Source organism: Myotis daubentonii, chromosome 2 (assembly GCF_963259705.1).
Source record: "Myotis daubentonii chromosome 2, mMyoDau2.1, whole genome shotgun sequence".
In the NCBI taxonomy this organism is placed as follows: domain Eukaryota; kingdom Metazoa; phylum Chordata; class Mammalia; order Chiroptera; family Vespertilionidae; genus Myotis; species Myotis daubentonii.
In genome coordinates, this window is record NC_081841.1 from 128,941,203 (window position 1) to 128,957,962 (window position 16,760).

At 39.6% G+C, this 16,760-nt stretch overlaps 1 protein-coding gene across 2 annotated transcripts in view; it reads right to left on the minus strand.

Moving 5' to 3' along the window:
- Window positions 1–15,484, minus strand: part of MRPS31 (mitochondrial ribosomal protein S31) — a 51,947-nt gene extending 36,463 nt beyond the window's left edge. The window contains exons 1-2 of one of the 2 annotated variants that reach the window (XM_059684511.1): window positions 15,251–15,484; window positions 11,650–11,934 (exon numbers count right to left, since the gene is read on the minus strand). In XM_059684511.1, the coding sequence (XP_059540494.1) occupies window positions 11,650–11,934; window positions 15,251–15,447 (482 nt within the window). In that variant the 5' untranslated portion in view covers window positions 15,448–15,484. The remainder of the gene's footprint in view (window positions 1–11,649; window positions 11,935–15,250) is intronic. The other variant, XM_059684510.1, reaches the window with a different exon arrangement.
- Window positions 15,485–16,760: the final 1,276 nt, after the last annotated feature.

Sequence of the window (16,760 nt, forward strand, 5' to 3'; positions counted from 1 at the left end):
GAGGAAACATTAATCTCAAGTGAAAAAAATCAGGATAATGGTTGCCTTAGGACAGAAGTCTACTGCTTGGGAAGATGAAAATGGAAAATGTTCTGCATGTTGATAAATGTGTGGATTTCATGGACAGATTCATTTGTCAAAATCCTACAACTAAGATTTATACACTTCAGTGTATGTAAAAAAATCATCGTCGTCATCATGAGAAATGCTCACCTGTCTGAATTCAAATAACAGATTCGGAGACAGAAGTATGGCGAAAACGAGACTTTTAATACATTCTTGAGAGCAGGTGTCCAGTTGTACAGGCACACATGGATTAGCGATCACAGCCTATTTATCCCCTTAGGGTGTGAGAGTCCCTCTTCTGGTTCCTCATTGGCTGAGTACTATGAGGTTAATAGTTTCCTCATATGTCACCTAGGTCTTATTGTCTCCTATTGGGTTATTTTAAAAAATGGGTGGAGGCATTTTCTAGTTGTCTCCACCTCCCCTTATCTAGCTGAGGCGGGCATCTGGGGAGTGGGAATTTCTCACCAAGATACCAGCTCAGGTACATAGTTCTTTGTTCTTATATCCTTTTCCCTCCTCCCTACATTCTGTTTGCCCTGGGGAAATTCAGTAACCATTTCCAATAAAAGTTGACTATGCTGGAGATGGATCACAGAGGCCCACTTCCTACAGTCATCAAGTAGAAGATGGAAAGTAGATGAAGGTACAGATGATACAAGAATGGAAAAACGTTGATTATTGAAGTTGGGTGACAGGTACAAAAGGGTTCATTATTTAATTTTGTTTATGTATTAATTTTTATTGATTTTAGAGAAAGAGGATCATTGACTTGCTGTTCCACTTATTTATGCATTCACTGGTTGACAATTGCATGTGCCCTGACGGTATCGAATCTGTAACGTTGGTGTATTGGGACAATACTAACCAACTGAGCTGCTGGCAAGTGCCAACTTTGTTTTAAATTTTCTATATCAAAAGGCTAAAGAAGTGATACTCTTCTGTAAATTAGGGTAAGTTAATAGAAAAATATGCCAGATAGCCCTGACCAGGTAGCTCAGTTGGTTGGAGCATCGTTTCAATATACCAAGGTTTAGGGTTTGATCCCCAATCAGGGCATATACAAAAATCAACCGACGAATGCATGAATAATTTGGAAAAAGTCAATGTTTCTTTCTCTCTCTCTCAAATCAGTTAAAAATATTTTAAAATTTTTTAAAAAAGAAAAATATGCCAGGCATAAAAAGAAATTATTTAAATTTTTTTCCATTCTTTATTTTACTTTTAATTGAATTTATTGGGGTTACATTGGTCAATAAAAGTACATAGGCTTCAAGTGTACAATTCTACAATACATCATCTGCACATTGCATTACGCACTTATCATCCAAAGTCTAGTCTCCTTCCATCACCATTTATCTCCCCATTTACCATATTCCACCTGCTCCAAACCCTCATTTCTCTGGTAAGTACCGTACTGTTGTCTGTGTCCCTGAGGTTTTTTTTTTAATTAAATATTTATTTTTCAGATTATTACAGTTGTTCCTTTTTTCCCCCCATAGCTCTCCTCCACCCGGTTCCCACCCCACCCTCTGCCCTTACCCCCCACCCACTGTCCTCATCCATAAGTGTACGATTTTGGTCCAGTCTCTTCCGCATCACCCACACCCCTTTCCCCCTGAGAATAGTCAGTCCACTCCCTTTCTATGCCCCTGATTCTATTATATTCACCAGTTTATTCTGTTCATCAGATTATTTATTCACTTGATTTTTAGATTCACTTGCTGATAGATATGTATTTGTTGTTCATAATTTTTGCATATTAGACACCAGATAATGCTATAGAGAGCCAGGTATAGCAAAACATTAATTTGGGTCTCACTCCTTGAGATTCTTGGTGACTTAAAAAATGTAAATAGGAGAAACCAAGATGGCGGCATAGATAAACACCTAAAATTGCTGCCTCGCACAACCACTTCAAAAATACAACTAAAAGCTGGAACTGGTTTGGCTCAGTGGATAGAGCGTCGGCCTGTAGACTGAAAGGTCCCAGGTTTGATTTTGGGACCTTTATCTTTTTCTTCTTTTTCCTCTTCTTAAACGATACCTTTCAGCACTTCATATAATATGGGCTTGGTGGTGATGAACTCCTTTAGCTTTTCCTTATCTGTGAAGCTCTATATCTGACCTTTAATTCTGAATGATAGCTTTGCTGGGTAAAGTAATCTTGGTTGTAGGTTCTTGCTATTCATCACTTTGAATATTTCTTGCCACTCCCTTCTGGCCTGCATAGTTTCTATTGAGAATCAGCTGACAATCTTATGGGTACTCCCTTATAGGTAACTAATTGTTTTTCTCTTGCTGCTTTTAAGATTCTCTCTTTGTCTTTTGCCCTTGGCATTTTAATTATGATGTGCCTTGGTGTGGTCCTCTTTGGATTCCTTTTGTTTGGGGTTCTCTGCACTTCCTGGACTTGTAAGTCTATTTCTTTCAACAGGTAGGGGAAGTTTTCTGTCATTATTTCTTCAAATAGGTTTTCAATATCTTGCTCTCTCTCTTCTTCTGGCACCCCCATAATTCGGATGTTGGTATGCTTGAAGTTGTCCCCTAGGCTCCTTACACTATCTTCATATTTTTGGATTCTTTTTTCTTTTTGCTTTTCCAGTTGGGTGTTTTTTGCTTCTTCGTATTTCAAATCTTTGACTTGATTCTTGCTATCCTCTAGTCTGCTGTTGGAACTCTGTATAATATTCTTTATTTCAGTCAGTGTATGCTTAATTTCTAGTTGGTCCCTTTTCATATCCTCGAGGGTCTCACTAGATTTATCGAGGATCTCACTAAATTTATCGGCAGTTTCTAGAAAATTCTTGAAAAACCTTAGAAGTGTGGTTTTGAACTCTATATCCAGTAGTTTGCTCTCCTCCATTTCTGTCATTTGTGATCTGTTTTTGGCTCCGCATTTTTTATGCTTCCCTGTATTGATAGAGTGGCTTTCTGTGCTAGGTGTCCTATAGGGCCCAGTGGCTCACCCTCCCCAGTTACCTGAGGTGGACATTCTTGGTGCACCCCTTTGTGGGCTGTGTGCACACTTGTTGTAGTTAAGCCTTGATTGTTGTAGGTATCACTGGCAGGAATTGACCTCCAGGCCAATTGGCTGGGAGAATCAGCTGTGTCTACGGTGGAGAACTTCTGTGCTGAAGACCCCCCTCTGGGGCAAGACGTGCTTCAGTGGGGCTTTGGTGCTCACTGAGTCTGCCCCCTGAGTGTGTCCCTTATAGATCTGAGGAGTTGTTATCTGGATGGTCCTACTCTGACCACTGGATACACTGGCTCTTGGATCTCTAAGGAGGTGCTAATTTAGCCTCGACTTGAGGCTACCCAGCAGGAACTATGGAGAGATCTGCAGATTTGTCTTCTTTGTTTGGGGTTTGGAGGTGCCCAGATGAGGCCCAGCTGTGAATCAATGCAAGCTGCTTTGGGGCCTTGGGCCTTCTTTTGGAAGTTCTGGTTCTCTCTGACCCAGCTGCATTTTTTAAGGTAATTTTAGATTACAAAGGGCCAGGCCATTCATATGCAAAAGCCTCTGTGCACAGCTTGAGTGGGGCGGGGTCTCAGGGAATCAACAAGGCGGAGCGAACAACTATGGCTGATCCTCAGCCCTGCCCTAAGAGGCCCTGGGTCTCAGTGTCCCGTCGTAATCGCTGTAAGCATCTCTGAGAGAAAGCCGCCCTCGAGTTCCGCCCGATGCCAGACAGTCCAGTTTCTCCCCATATGAGACTGGGTCCCCAGAGACTCACCCGGAACTGGAGTTCAGAGCAGTTGGGAGCTTGAGACTCCCTCCCGATTGAAAAAGACAGCCGCATCCTCAGTTGCCAGCCCTTTCTGCTTGCGCCTCCACACCTCTGCACTTTACTTCTGCACCTCCTCTGAGTCTCAATGTGCTTTTCTCTTTCCTTCTAGTTGTAGAATTTCCACTCAGCCAGCCTTCCTGTGATTCTGGATGATGTCCGTTTTGTCTTTTAGTTGTATTTTTTTAAAAAAATATATTTTATTGATTTTTACAGAGAGGAAGGGAAAGAGATAGAGGGTTAGAAACATCGATGAGAGAGAAACATTGATCAGCTGCCTCCTGCACATCTCCTACTGGGGATGTGCCGGCAACCCAGGTACATGCCCTTGACTGGAATCGAACTTGGGACCTTTCAGTCCACAGGCCGACGCTCTATCCACTGAGCCAAACCGGTTCCGGCTTTTAGTTGTATTTTTGAAGTGGTTGTGCGAGGCAGCAATTTCAGGTGTTTATCTATGCCGCCATCTTGGTTTCTCCTATTTACATTTTTTAAGTCACCAAGAATCTCAAGGAGTGAGACCCAAATTAATGTTTTGCTATACCTGGCTCTCTATAGCATTATCTGGTGTCTAATATGCAAATCGAAGTTCCCAAATCCCTAAGAAGTTGCTGGATAAAGATTTTAACCCTTTTTGGTCCAACGTGGAGGCTGACTCGATAGACCAGGCACTAGGAGCAGGTCCAACGTCAAGCTGTCTAGTGAGAAAGATAACTTCAACATTCAATCCCATCAATTAATTTGGACCAGACTGTTTGAATTCCAAAAATAAAATTGGACCGCAAAGGGTTAAGGACTTTACTGAGCTATGGGGGATCTAAAATCTGATTAGTACTAATTTTAACTGTTACCTGTGAATAAGGCTTAAACCTTATCTCAAATCACTGTGTTTCTTTCATAAACCACTTGTTGAGTATATTTTCAAATTTTAATTCAGTCAAACCTCAGCTCTGGAATATCTCCCATTGCAAACAACTCAGTTCTTGACCAAGTTGTTCACTTCAGTTCGAAACCTGATAACCCTTTCATTCTGATACATGACAAAAAGCGTCTCTCAGGGCACAAACAAAGAAGAGAATGAGTCAGTTTACTCCTAAACCTTGTTTTAAGACCACAGAAAATTGTGCTATGAATATGTTCATGTTTTTTCTTTTGTTGCTGGTGAAATGTACAATTAGCACAATTTTAAAACATAAAAAGGCTATCAAGTGTGCTGATGTTGAAAAGGGTATGAAAGTGCTCACAAAACAACAATCATAGGCAAAGGCAGAAAAACCACTGATTTGGAGAAAGGGGAAAAGCAGTTAGCCAGTGACAGCATTTTGGAGGCAATATGTGAAAAAACAAAGATGTTACACCCCTGGAATGAACAGTATTTGTTTAAGGCTAGTAGGGGTGGTTCGATAAATTTAAGATAAGAAGTGTTTGTTTATAGATTAAACAGTACATTAGACATGTATTGTATATAAGAAAGGTTAAAACAGGGAATCATTTTGGGGTCTGGAATGGATTAATTCAATTTACATTATTTCTAATGGGGGGAAAATGATTCGGTTTTCAAACAAACCACTTCTCCAACAGTCTTCCGGAACAAATTAAGTTCAAGAACCAAGATTCCACAGTATATATAGGGTGTCCCCCAAAAATGTATACACACACTTTGAATAATTATAAAGGCAGTGTTTATTAATATACATTTCATTTTCAAAAGTGAGTTATTAGCTGTTAAAATGTGTATACATTTTTTTGGTTCACCCTATTTGATCAGAATATGAAGACTATAGATGAGCATTCATTTTCTAGAACCATACATTTCATGACCATGGTGTTCTTTATATAGTCATAACTTCTGGGTTTATAATTTGAAATATTCTAATTAACAAAAATTGTGGGGGAACTTCTATCATCAAAACACAGGGATCCTTCTACATAGATATTTAACAAGGTGATGAGAACTTTTTAAAAGATGTTTTTATTGAATTTTTAGATGGAGATGAAGGGAGAGGGATAAATAGAAACATCGGTGAGAGACAAACATAGATAGGCTGCCTTCTGCATACCCACTACTGGGAATTGAGCCCAAAACTTGGGCATGGACCCTGACAGGGAATCAAACCTTTGACCTCTTGGTGCATGGAGATATGCTCAACCAAGTCACATGAGCTGGGCAGTGATGAGAACTTTTAAAAATATTTTTTAACAATCTACTCTATTCTATAATTCAGACTATTTCATGAATGCATACGTTTTCACTTTATACCCTTCTGTGCTTCTGAACTTCTTTAAAATGAACTGTGTGACAATTTCAGAAAAGGAACCCTGAGGAAGTGAACAATACTATTTAGTGGACACGTAAATTGTAACTTTTTTCAGGCAATTTGGTGACACGTATCATAAATCTAAAAAACATATAAATTCTTTGACCTGGCAATTCCACTTCTGGGGATATTTGTCTACAGAAAACATATGTGGAATTTGAAAAACTACTGTACACTCCAAACTCAAGACCTAAGAAATTCTATCCGCTATGCCTGAAAGGCAAACCATCTCCAAGCTATATAATTGGGAGATCTTTCTCATTCTAAGTCCCTCCAGACAGAACAATGCTAAAATTCAGAAATGGCTTCTGAACAGAAATCAAATCCAGGCAGTGTCAAGAAGTAAAGATGGCCATGGCTATAAACCCTTTATTAAGGTCTTAGAAAGATTTAAATTAGTACCTCAAAGAGCCTTTCAAACAAGCAACTGGACTTCTAAGAAACTTAAGGGTGTGGTCCACGGCCTCTGAAGAACTCATGTAGAACAGGACCTTAGTTCCCAAACTGTGCCCTAAGGCTTCCTGGAGCACAACAGGGAATACAGTGGGGCCTTGACTTACGAGTTATTTCCTTCCTATTTCCTTCCGAGACCGAGCTCGTTAAGGAGCTCATTAACTCAAATTACTCTAACAACTCAATGCAAAAAATTGGAGGAGAGACAGCTGGTATCTCAAAAAACTCATTAGTCGGACACTCGTAAGTCAAGGCCCCACTGTACTGTGTCTGTCACTGACCTCGTGAATAGTAACTCAACATAATACACGCTTTTAACATTACACTAAGGCATTCCTTTAGATGATATATACATGTGAAGGTGATTTTCTGGCAATTGCTGTGATAAAAGACAAGTACTCTTAAAAAATTAATGCACACAGGAAATGAGAGTGGTGGTATCCAATTTTTTAACTTTTAATTTTTATTTATTTTAGAGAGAGAGGAAGGGGGTGACAGAGAAAAATCAATTTGTTATTCCATTTATTTATGCCAGTGGTTCTCAACCTGTGGGTCGTGACCCCTTTGGGGGTCAAATGACCCTTTCACAGGGGTCGCCTAAGACCATCGGAAAACACATATATAACTACATATTGTTTTTGTGATTAATCACTATGCTTTAATTATGTTCAATTTGTAACAATGAAAATACATCCTGCATATCAGATATTTACATTACGATTCATAACAGTAGCAAAATTACAGTTATGAAGTAGCAACAAAATAATTTTATGGTTGGGGGTCACCACAACATGAGGAACTGTATTAAAGGGTCGCAACATTAGGAAGGTTGAGAACCACTGATTTATGTGCTCATTGCTTGACTTTTGTATGTGCCCTGGTGGGGATCAAGCCCGCAACCTTGGTGTATCAGGATGATGCTCTAACCAACTGAGCTACCCAGCCAGGCCAATCTGATTCCAAGGCTAGGTCATAAAAACAATGCAAATTTCTCCTGTCTCTCTTTGTCTTGGGACACGCCATGGGAAGCCAGTTAGCATGCAGTAATAAAGTCCAAGCCACATAGAGAGGCCACATGTAGGTGTTTCTGCTAACAATCCCAGTCAAGGTCTCAGCTGACAGCTAGTAGCAACTACCAGACCTATGAGTGAGCTAATTTCAGATGATTCCAGCCCCTGGACTTCCAAATCTTCCAACTGAGGCCCTAGACATCATGGAGCAGAGATTTACCCTTTGCTTTGTTCAAACTGCTGACCCACAGAATCTATAAGCATAAAAAATGTTTTTTTTATGCCACTAAATTCTTCAGTAATTGTTATACACAGTAATTATGTCAATGGTGGTTCAATATATGAAACAAATAAAGAAACTTTTAAAAGCAGGCCATGGCCCTAGCCAGTTTGGCTCAGTGGAAAGGGTCCCAGGTTCGATTCTGATCAAGGGCACGTACCTAGGTTGCCTGAGTGGGAGGCAACCAACTGATGTTTCTCTCTCACATCAATGTTTCTCCCTCCTCCATTCCCCCTCCTCCTCCTTTCCACTCTCTCTAAAAATCGATGAAAAAGTATCCTCAGGTGAAGATTAACATAAAAATGAATAAATAAAAATAGGCCATGCATGAAGCAATGATGACAGTGCATCACGAACTAAAGATGATAACTAATCCAATTCTGTGCATCTGGAATCCCTTAAGAAAAAGTGGGGAGGGAACAGTGGAAATAATTAAAAAACGACAGCAGGAAGGCAGGGGAGGGTATGAGATCAACCAAAGGACTTGTATGCATGCGTATAAGCATAAACAATGGATGCAAGATATTGGCGGTGGGGGGTGAGGGCATGTACGGGGGAGGGGGGGAAGTAGGGAAGGCCAGGGGGAGGTCAATGGGGAAAAAAAAGAGACATATGTACTATTTGTAAAACTTTAAGCAATAAAATAAAACAGATTTTTAAAAATTCAAAACAAATGTACCTCATTCACCAATCTGTTGATGTAAGACCAAGCTTCTTTGAAGACAGGACCACTGATAGCAATTCCAAGATATATCATTTATATCTACACCACACACTATTCTCCACTATTCCCAATTTTGATTTCTTTAAGTAGAAACATGGAGCAAGAAGTTAAAAATGCTTACAAAGCAATCTGAGTGTAGAATTTTCCTAAATGTTTATGCTTCTCTCATTCATATCTAATTGGAAAGCAATTTCAAAAATTACCTTTACTGAATCTTTGCATAGCATTCAACTCATTTTAACCATTTCTATAATAGTTAATTAAATTGTATAACTATAAAAAAAAGCACAATGGGTCATAAATAGGTCGGGAGCTAATAAACAACTCACTCTAGGTAAGTATATATATATTTGTGTGTGCATTACCTATTTTATATACATATATATATGTATATATGTATGTGTGTGTGTGTATATTTTGTTTCTAAAAGGAGGAGGATGAGGGACCTGCTGGGTCTGATCAAATCATTGAATCGATACCCCCTCCCCTGGGAACTGACCTTTAGAGCACTTCACAACAGACATTCCCATTTGCTTAGACCACATTCCACTGGCTAAGACCACATTCCACTTGCTAAGAATATTATCTTTCCCCTCCAGATCTTCCCAGGACCAGCCCAGAGAATTCTCCACTCAGAAAAAGCCCCCCTGGAGTCCTTTAAAATCTCTGACTCCCCACTCTTGAGTGCTAGCACCATTTGGGGGCTCAGCCATCTGTTTTCCAGATGACCTAATAAATTTATAATGCCTTACCACTTTTGGCCTCGTGTATTCCTTCAGAACCTATTATGGTCACTCACTGAATTAGCTTACTCTCTACCACACAATTACGCTTTACAGAGATATTTTTGATACAATGTGATATAATGTAGAAAATAAGAGATTCCATAAAAGTTCTGAAAATAATAAAAAATTAAATCATTCTGGGAAATAGGAATCTACCTTACCTATTTATTCTGCTAAGAGAAATCAGTAATGGGGATCTTAAAGTCACATACCTTATTATGTAAATCAATGATGTCATTCATGTAAGACATTATCACTACAAAAAAATTCTGCCATTTAAAGTACATCACAAATGCTAAAATATCACTGCACTTATAATTAGTGAAATATATTACTCTTGATAAGCATAAGTAATTGCAATATTTTGAAGACACCAAATAAGCTCAGAGCACTGAAAATTACTAGTCAAAAGAAGTCATATAAAAGTTATAAAAAAACATACTAAAATTCCATGCTGGGTGGAATTTTTAAAATGGAAATTTCATATAAACAAGCCCTTCAGAGACAAGAAGCTACTTTTAAATAAGGACGTAAATGATTTGTTAATTAACAACTTAAAGAGACAATTATATTGCAGTTAATACAGAGACATATGTAAGAAAGTGTGGGAAATTCTCAATTAGATTACCTCCCCTTTCCTCTTGTATACAAATATTCCCTTCTTATTTAAATATAGAATAATAACAGCATTTCTCAAGTAATTATTAGAGTCTCTGTTTACAAACTGATATTTGGCCTCCATTAATTCACTGATCCCATCTACTATAATTTAATATTTTTAAAGTTTTTAAATGTAAAAATTCTGCCTGGATGTGAAGAGCTATAATTCAAGTCTGGGTCAGAATTATTGCTGACTACCTTCCACTAATCCGTCCATTCCCCCTCACCTGCACTGTCAAAAGTCTCTAAGAGTTTTGACAAGTTTGCTGCAAGTTTGTCTAAACTTTGGAAAATTCATCAGAAGAACAAGGGACAAAATCCACATAGATAAAACAGGTTACTGAAGTGATTAAATGATGTAAAGTTTTTAAATTGTATATAATCTATAATGACAACAGTGTAATATGCTAATTAGACCAGATATCCTCCCGGACGTCCTTCTGGACAACCTTCCGGATGAAGCCAGGGCTGCAAGGGAAGCCTGGATCCCGGGTGCCTGCCAGCGGTGGGAGGGAAGCCGGTGCCAGCAGCCGGGGAAGAAAGGCCTACTCTTGCACAAATTTCGTGTTTCGGGCCTCTAGTTATATATAATAATGATTGTTTTGTTTTAAAAAGCTTCACTTTACAAAAGGCTTCAGCATAGATGTCACACACCCAGCTTCTAAATGCACTTAGGATGATCTGTGTGCAGATATTTAGTTTGCAATTTTTCTAAAACAGTTTGCATATCTCTATTTCATAGATAAAAGAGTCTTTTACATAAATGCAAATCTATGAATCCATTTTGTCCCTTGAAACACTGGTAATAGTAAATCAGTAAGCATTATCTATTCCTTTTAGATACTGTTCTAAACCCTGGAAAAAAAACAATGAGGCATACAGATCCTGCTCTAAAGAGGTATCTGCCCAACAGGGAAGATAAATCAAACAAGTGGAAAATTAAGTAAAAAAATTCTTTTAAAAAATGTTAGTGACAATAGTAAAAAAAGTAGAGAGATGAAAATTTTAACAGACTAACTAGTATTCAGATGATTCTCAATATATAGAGACTCAGAAAGGAGAAATGGGATCAGGGACAGGAGGGCTGGGAAAGCTTCACAGAGCCAAGAGTCACTGCTGAGTGTAGAAGGCAGACACAGGTTGATAGGCTAAAAGAGAATGTATTTATCAGTCCCAAACAAAAGTATAGAGGAAGAGGTATTTAGGGGAGAGGAAGCACTCTAATTTGAAGATGGACTAAAGATTTCTAAAAATGTTCTTTTCTAGAAGAAAAAATGTACTGGAGTTTCAGAAATTACTTTTTTTTAAAAAAATATATTTTATTGATTTTTTACAGAGAGGAAGGGAGAGAGATAGAGAGTTAGAAACATCGATGAGAGAGAAACATCGATCAGCTGCCTCCTGCACACCTCCTACCGGGGATGTGCCCGCAACCCAGGTACATGCCCTTGACTGGAATCGAACCTGGGACCTTTCAGTCCGCAAGCCGACGCTCTATCCACTGAGCCGAACCGGTTTCGGCCAGAAATTACTTTTAAAGAACATTCAAACTATAAATCATTTACCTCTTCTTTGGGGCATCTTTTGTAGCTTTTTGAAGTCTTCCAGTTGTAGCTTCCAAACTTTTAAGTGGTCTTCTATTGGGTGGCTTTGTGGTTTGTACATTTACTGTGCTTATTTCAACTTTCATGTCCTTAAGGATATTTAGCAAGTCTTTTTTCGAATTCTCCTTTACATTGTCTTGGCTCTTTGTCTGCTTGGAAATCTCATGGGTTGGAATGGACTGCCCATCTTTTTTGCTACAGATCGCATTGTTAGTGCCAAAATATCTTTGGATATAATTTCTTGTCCTGGAAAGATTAAAGAAAAAAAGAAAAAAAATACAATGCAAAAATAATCAAGCAAAGACTGAAAAAACTGTTTCTATGTGTTTTTAAATTTTTCAATTCAAGCCCTTCCCTTTTCCTTTTTATATTTTTTTAATTGAGGTATAATTGACATATAACATTGTATTAGTTTCAGGTGTACAACATAATGATTCAATATTTGTATATATATATATATATTGCAAAATGACCACCATAATTGATCTAGTGTTTTTTATTATTGTTGTTGTTAACAACCATAATGACAGCAAATTTAACTTTTATTAAACATATACTATGTGCCTAGTCTTAGACAACAAATTTTTGGTAAATTTTTTCATACCCACATCAACTCCATAAGGTAGATTTTATCCCCATTTTGCAGATAAGCAAACTGGAAATCAGAGAAGCGAAGTAACTTACCCAAGGTCATGAAGCTCAGAGCTCACTAAGGTCTAAGACAGTGATGGCAAACCTTTTGAGCTCGGCGTATCAGCATTTTGAAAAACCCTAACTTAACTCTGGTGCCGTGTCACATATAGAAATTTTTTGATATTTGCAACCATAGTAAAACAAAGATTTATATTTTTGATATTTTATATATTTAAATGCCATTTAACAAAGACAAATCAACCAAAAAAAATGAGTTCGCGTGTCACCTCTGACATGTGTGTCATAGGTTTGCCATTACTGGTCTAAGACATACTGGTGGGCCGCAAATGGGTTACAGATGTGCTGAGATATTGATCACCTAGGCCTGGGACTGCTGGTGCCTCCTTTCATACACCTCAGACTTTGATAAAAATATCACTTTCTATGTGCTCCAAGACATTTAAAAAAAGGTTGTGACACACTGGCATGATTACTAAATTTCAATTTATTATTCTTAAACTCAAATCTGACTGACTGCCAAGGCCTTCCTCTTAATATGATATACTAAAACATCTTTAAAAAGTCATAATTAAACAACATTAAAATAAATAAATTTCTATCTAAAAAATGTTACTTTCTATTAAAAAAATTCTGGGTGTTATCTAAGCTGGTTAACTTTCTCATTAAGCTATGTGCCATTTAACCAATCACTATTTGTAAGCGAAGCTAAAATGGAACAGAAAAAAAGAGTATTTTGATATTAAAGAACTTTAAAAACTAATGACTGTTTTAGTTTCAGTAAGAGAGTATAGTGTATAAAAAGTCACTCATTAAATTGGCAAATATCTACTTTAAACTGAGCACTATACAGTAGTAGGCACTGATGATATATTAGTAACTAAGAATTTATTGTTCCTATCTTGAAGCAAACAGAATAGAGCACTGTTTCTCAAATTTTTTAAATGTATAGGAATTACCCTAGAAGATTTGTTAAAACACAGATTCTTTGGTCCCAGCAAAGAATTGTGATTCAGTAGCTTTGGGGAAGGATTTGAAGTTTGCTTTCTAACAAGTTCCCAAGTGATGCTGATGGTGGCGTCAGAGGACCACATTTGAGTAGCTGTGTTATGTATGTTATCGAAATCCTTAAAATCCAAACAATTTTATTATTCCTGCTTTACAGAAGAAACTGCTGCTCAAAGAGGTTAAGTTAATGATTCTTAACCTTTAGAGGTCATATGAGTCACCTGGAGAGCTCATTCAAAACTTAGATTCCTGAGATTCTTAGTTGGTAAATTTGGAATGGAGTTCAAAGATATGCACTTAACCAAGACTCCAGGTGATTCCGATGCAATTGATCTCAAAGACCCTACCATCAGACTGTGGGTTAAATACTGTATCAAGTTCTCAAAGCCAGCAAATGGTAGTGCCACATTAGGGACCCTTTAATGAAAAATAAAATGGCTATTTTTTAAAATGCTGAAACAAACTATTTTATTTATAAAAATAAATGTCAGAGGTTAATACATCAAGTACTTAATTAGAATGAAAAACCTATTGCATAACCGGCATCCTCATATTACTCAACTTAGGAAAATGCTCTATTATTTCTCACATGAAAGTTAAATAAAATTAAAGGTGTCACAGAAAAGTGGCAATCAGGCGAATGAATCTCACATATAACCCGTATTTCAATGTTTTTCTCCAATGTTTCCATGCTATAGTGCCATGGAAAGTATATTTATACCAGGAAAATCATGTCTAGGAAGCAACTCAGCACGAAAATAACAAACCTCCAGCTCGAACCTCCCACCTGAGTATGTTTTCACAGAGAGCATCTCCTCAGCACTTCAAATGCAACACATCCAGAACCGCCCTCAAGAACTCCCCTCGGACTACCTTCCATTTCTCACATTTCTGTATTGAACGGGCCTCTTGCCACAAATGGATATTTCTGTATTCCAAAAACCGTGACATATTTTAAAAGCGTCCCCAGAGCTGCTCCTCATTCTTCTGTTAACATTGGGGACCCTAATCCTTCAAGGCAACCAGCTGAACTCTTTGCTCTGACTATCCCACCCTTGTCCTGTCACAGCCTATCAGTCCGACCTGTGCGATCTTCCTCCTCCACCCCGCGTCTCCCCGTCCCACCGCTACCAGCACGCTTTAGCGCTGTGCTTACACGGTGGCCCAAAATCGTACTGCACGGAATATGTGCAGTATAATTAAGTTTCCATAGCATGAGCGTCCCCAGAGAATAAATACCCAGTATGCCACAACTCCTCTTCTTGTCCGGCTAATTCCCACCCGAGTCCGCCTTCAGATTACTTCTGGTTTCTTTCCCAGAAAGGGTACTTTGAACTTCTCCTGCAACGGTTAGGTGTCCCTATTCGCCCACTCAGCAACTGTCTACATTAACAGGCATCCTGTGCTGCCCGTGCTAGCTCAGCTATCACTGCACTTGAATGTCCTCCTTGGTGTAGCTGGAAGCTCCGTGACGGCAGGACGGCCTATTCGGGCTTAACATTAGTGCTGGCGCACTGTAAGCACGTTCAATAACACAGTGAAGAATCAACAGGGCCAGGAAAGAGACCATCACAGTCTTGGGAGGCAAAAAAGGAAAGTTGGCTTCCGGAGCCTGGATAAAATGAGGGCGAAGGTGGCGAGAAGTTAGAGGCGCGGTGTGTCACAGAAGAGCACAGGACAACAGACCCGGGACGCACCTGCAGCTGTTTCCCACGGGCACTATGACCTTGGGCAAGTCGTTTTATCTTCCCGGGACTTCCCTTTCCTCAAATTTCAAGCAAAGGCTTCTAAGATCCCGCGGGTTACAGAGCGCAGGAAGCGGGAGAAGGATAACTGAACGTGCTGGAGGGAGCAGGGGTTTTGCCGGAAGACGTGCGGGGCCAACAGCACGGAGATGAGGTACCTGACGGGTCCGTGCGGAGCGCCGAAGAGCACAGTCGCAGCCGCCGCCGCCTCTGGGCCTCCAGGACACAAAGGGAGGCGGTAAAGAGGGCGAACAGGGAGGATCGCTGTGACTCTTGGAAACATCGCCCAGAAACAAACTGAACCGCGAGCGGGAACAGCGTGTCCACGGCCAAACACGTCCCCCGCCTCTCGCATCCGTTCTTCAGCCTGACGCGTTCCCCTCCCTCAGCGCTCCGGCGGGCCACAGGGTCGGGTAACTGCGTTCCGGGCTCGCCCTTGGCTCCTCCCTCCCGACGATGCTAGTCGCAGAGGCGGAGTCGACGATGGAGTTGACGGAGGTTCCCTAGGACTGAGGCGGGACCGGACAGGAGAGCCGAGTGTGGAGGGAGCGATCTACTGTGCAAACACTACAGATGGGGCCACTAAGATGAGGCGGAGAACTGACCCTACTGTGCAGTGTTTAGGGGAGAAGATCCACAATGTTCATTAAAAGCCTCAAAATGATCCATGGCCACCAAGGAGGTTAAAAAAAAAATTAACCATAGGGCATGCTGTCCCACAAATTAGTATTTCTTTTCAGTCTCTATTCTTGAGGAAGAGTGAAAAGATGAGATACATTTTTATGTTCCAGAACTGGCTTTAGAGATAAAACGATGCAAGAAAAAGACTTGGTTTTATTCCGTCCCTCAGAAAGGCCGTGAACAGTGGCCCAGAAGTGATGAAGGGTTCTCAAATCTGGAATGCATGAGCATAAACTCTGCCAGAAATGCCAGCTCATGGTTACATGGGACCCTCTAGGTTAGAATGCCATACTAGCGGTTGAATGTTGACATAATTTCTCTGCAGTTTCGAATAAGAATCAAGATTGGTACTACATTTTTTGTGATGCTGAAAACTCAGCTTACATTGAGAAGATCTTGCTAAGATCCACGACTCGTCCATACAGAACCTTTGTGACAATGCTAAACACAGTACACTAACTTACAGCCTACATTGTATCTTAACTAAGGTACCCTCTATGTCAAAACTGTTTCATTTTCTAGAGTATCACTATCTGAAATTTTCTCATATATTTATGTGCTTAAACACTTATCCTGTGCTGTGTTCCACGAAGGATCAGACTTTATCTTATTCACTGCTGCAACCCTGCTTCCTAGAACTGTGCCTGTCATATAATAGGTGCTCAAAAATATTTGGTAAATAAATTATTTACAAGTACAAAAGAAAAAATAGGTGCAGACAGTGTAAGTAATTTGCCCAAGTTCATACAACTAGTAAATGTCAGTACTAGATTCAAACTCAGAACCATCTAACTCTGATATTCTTGTCCACTGGAATACCTGAGGGTTTCTGCCTCTGGTGGTGCATAAAAGTCACATGGGGATGGTTGCTCACACATTACTCAGACACTGACTCCGTAGGTCTGAGTCTGAGAGTCCAACAAGCACCCAAGGTGATTCCAATGTAGGTGATCCTCAGACAAAACTTCCTGAAACACTGCAATGACC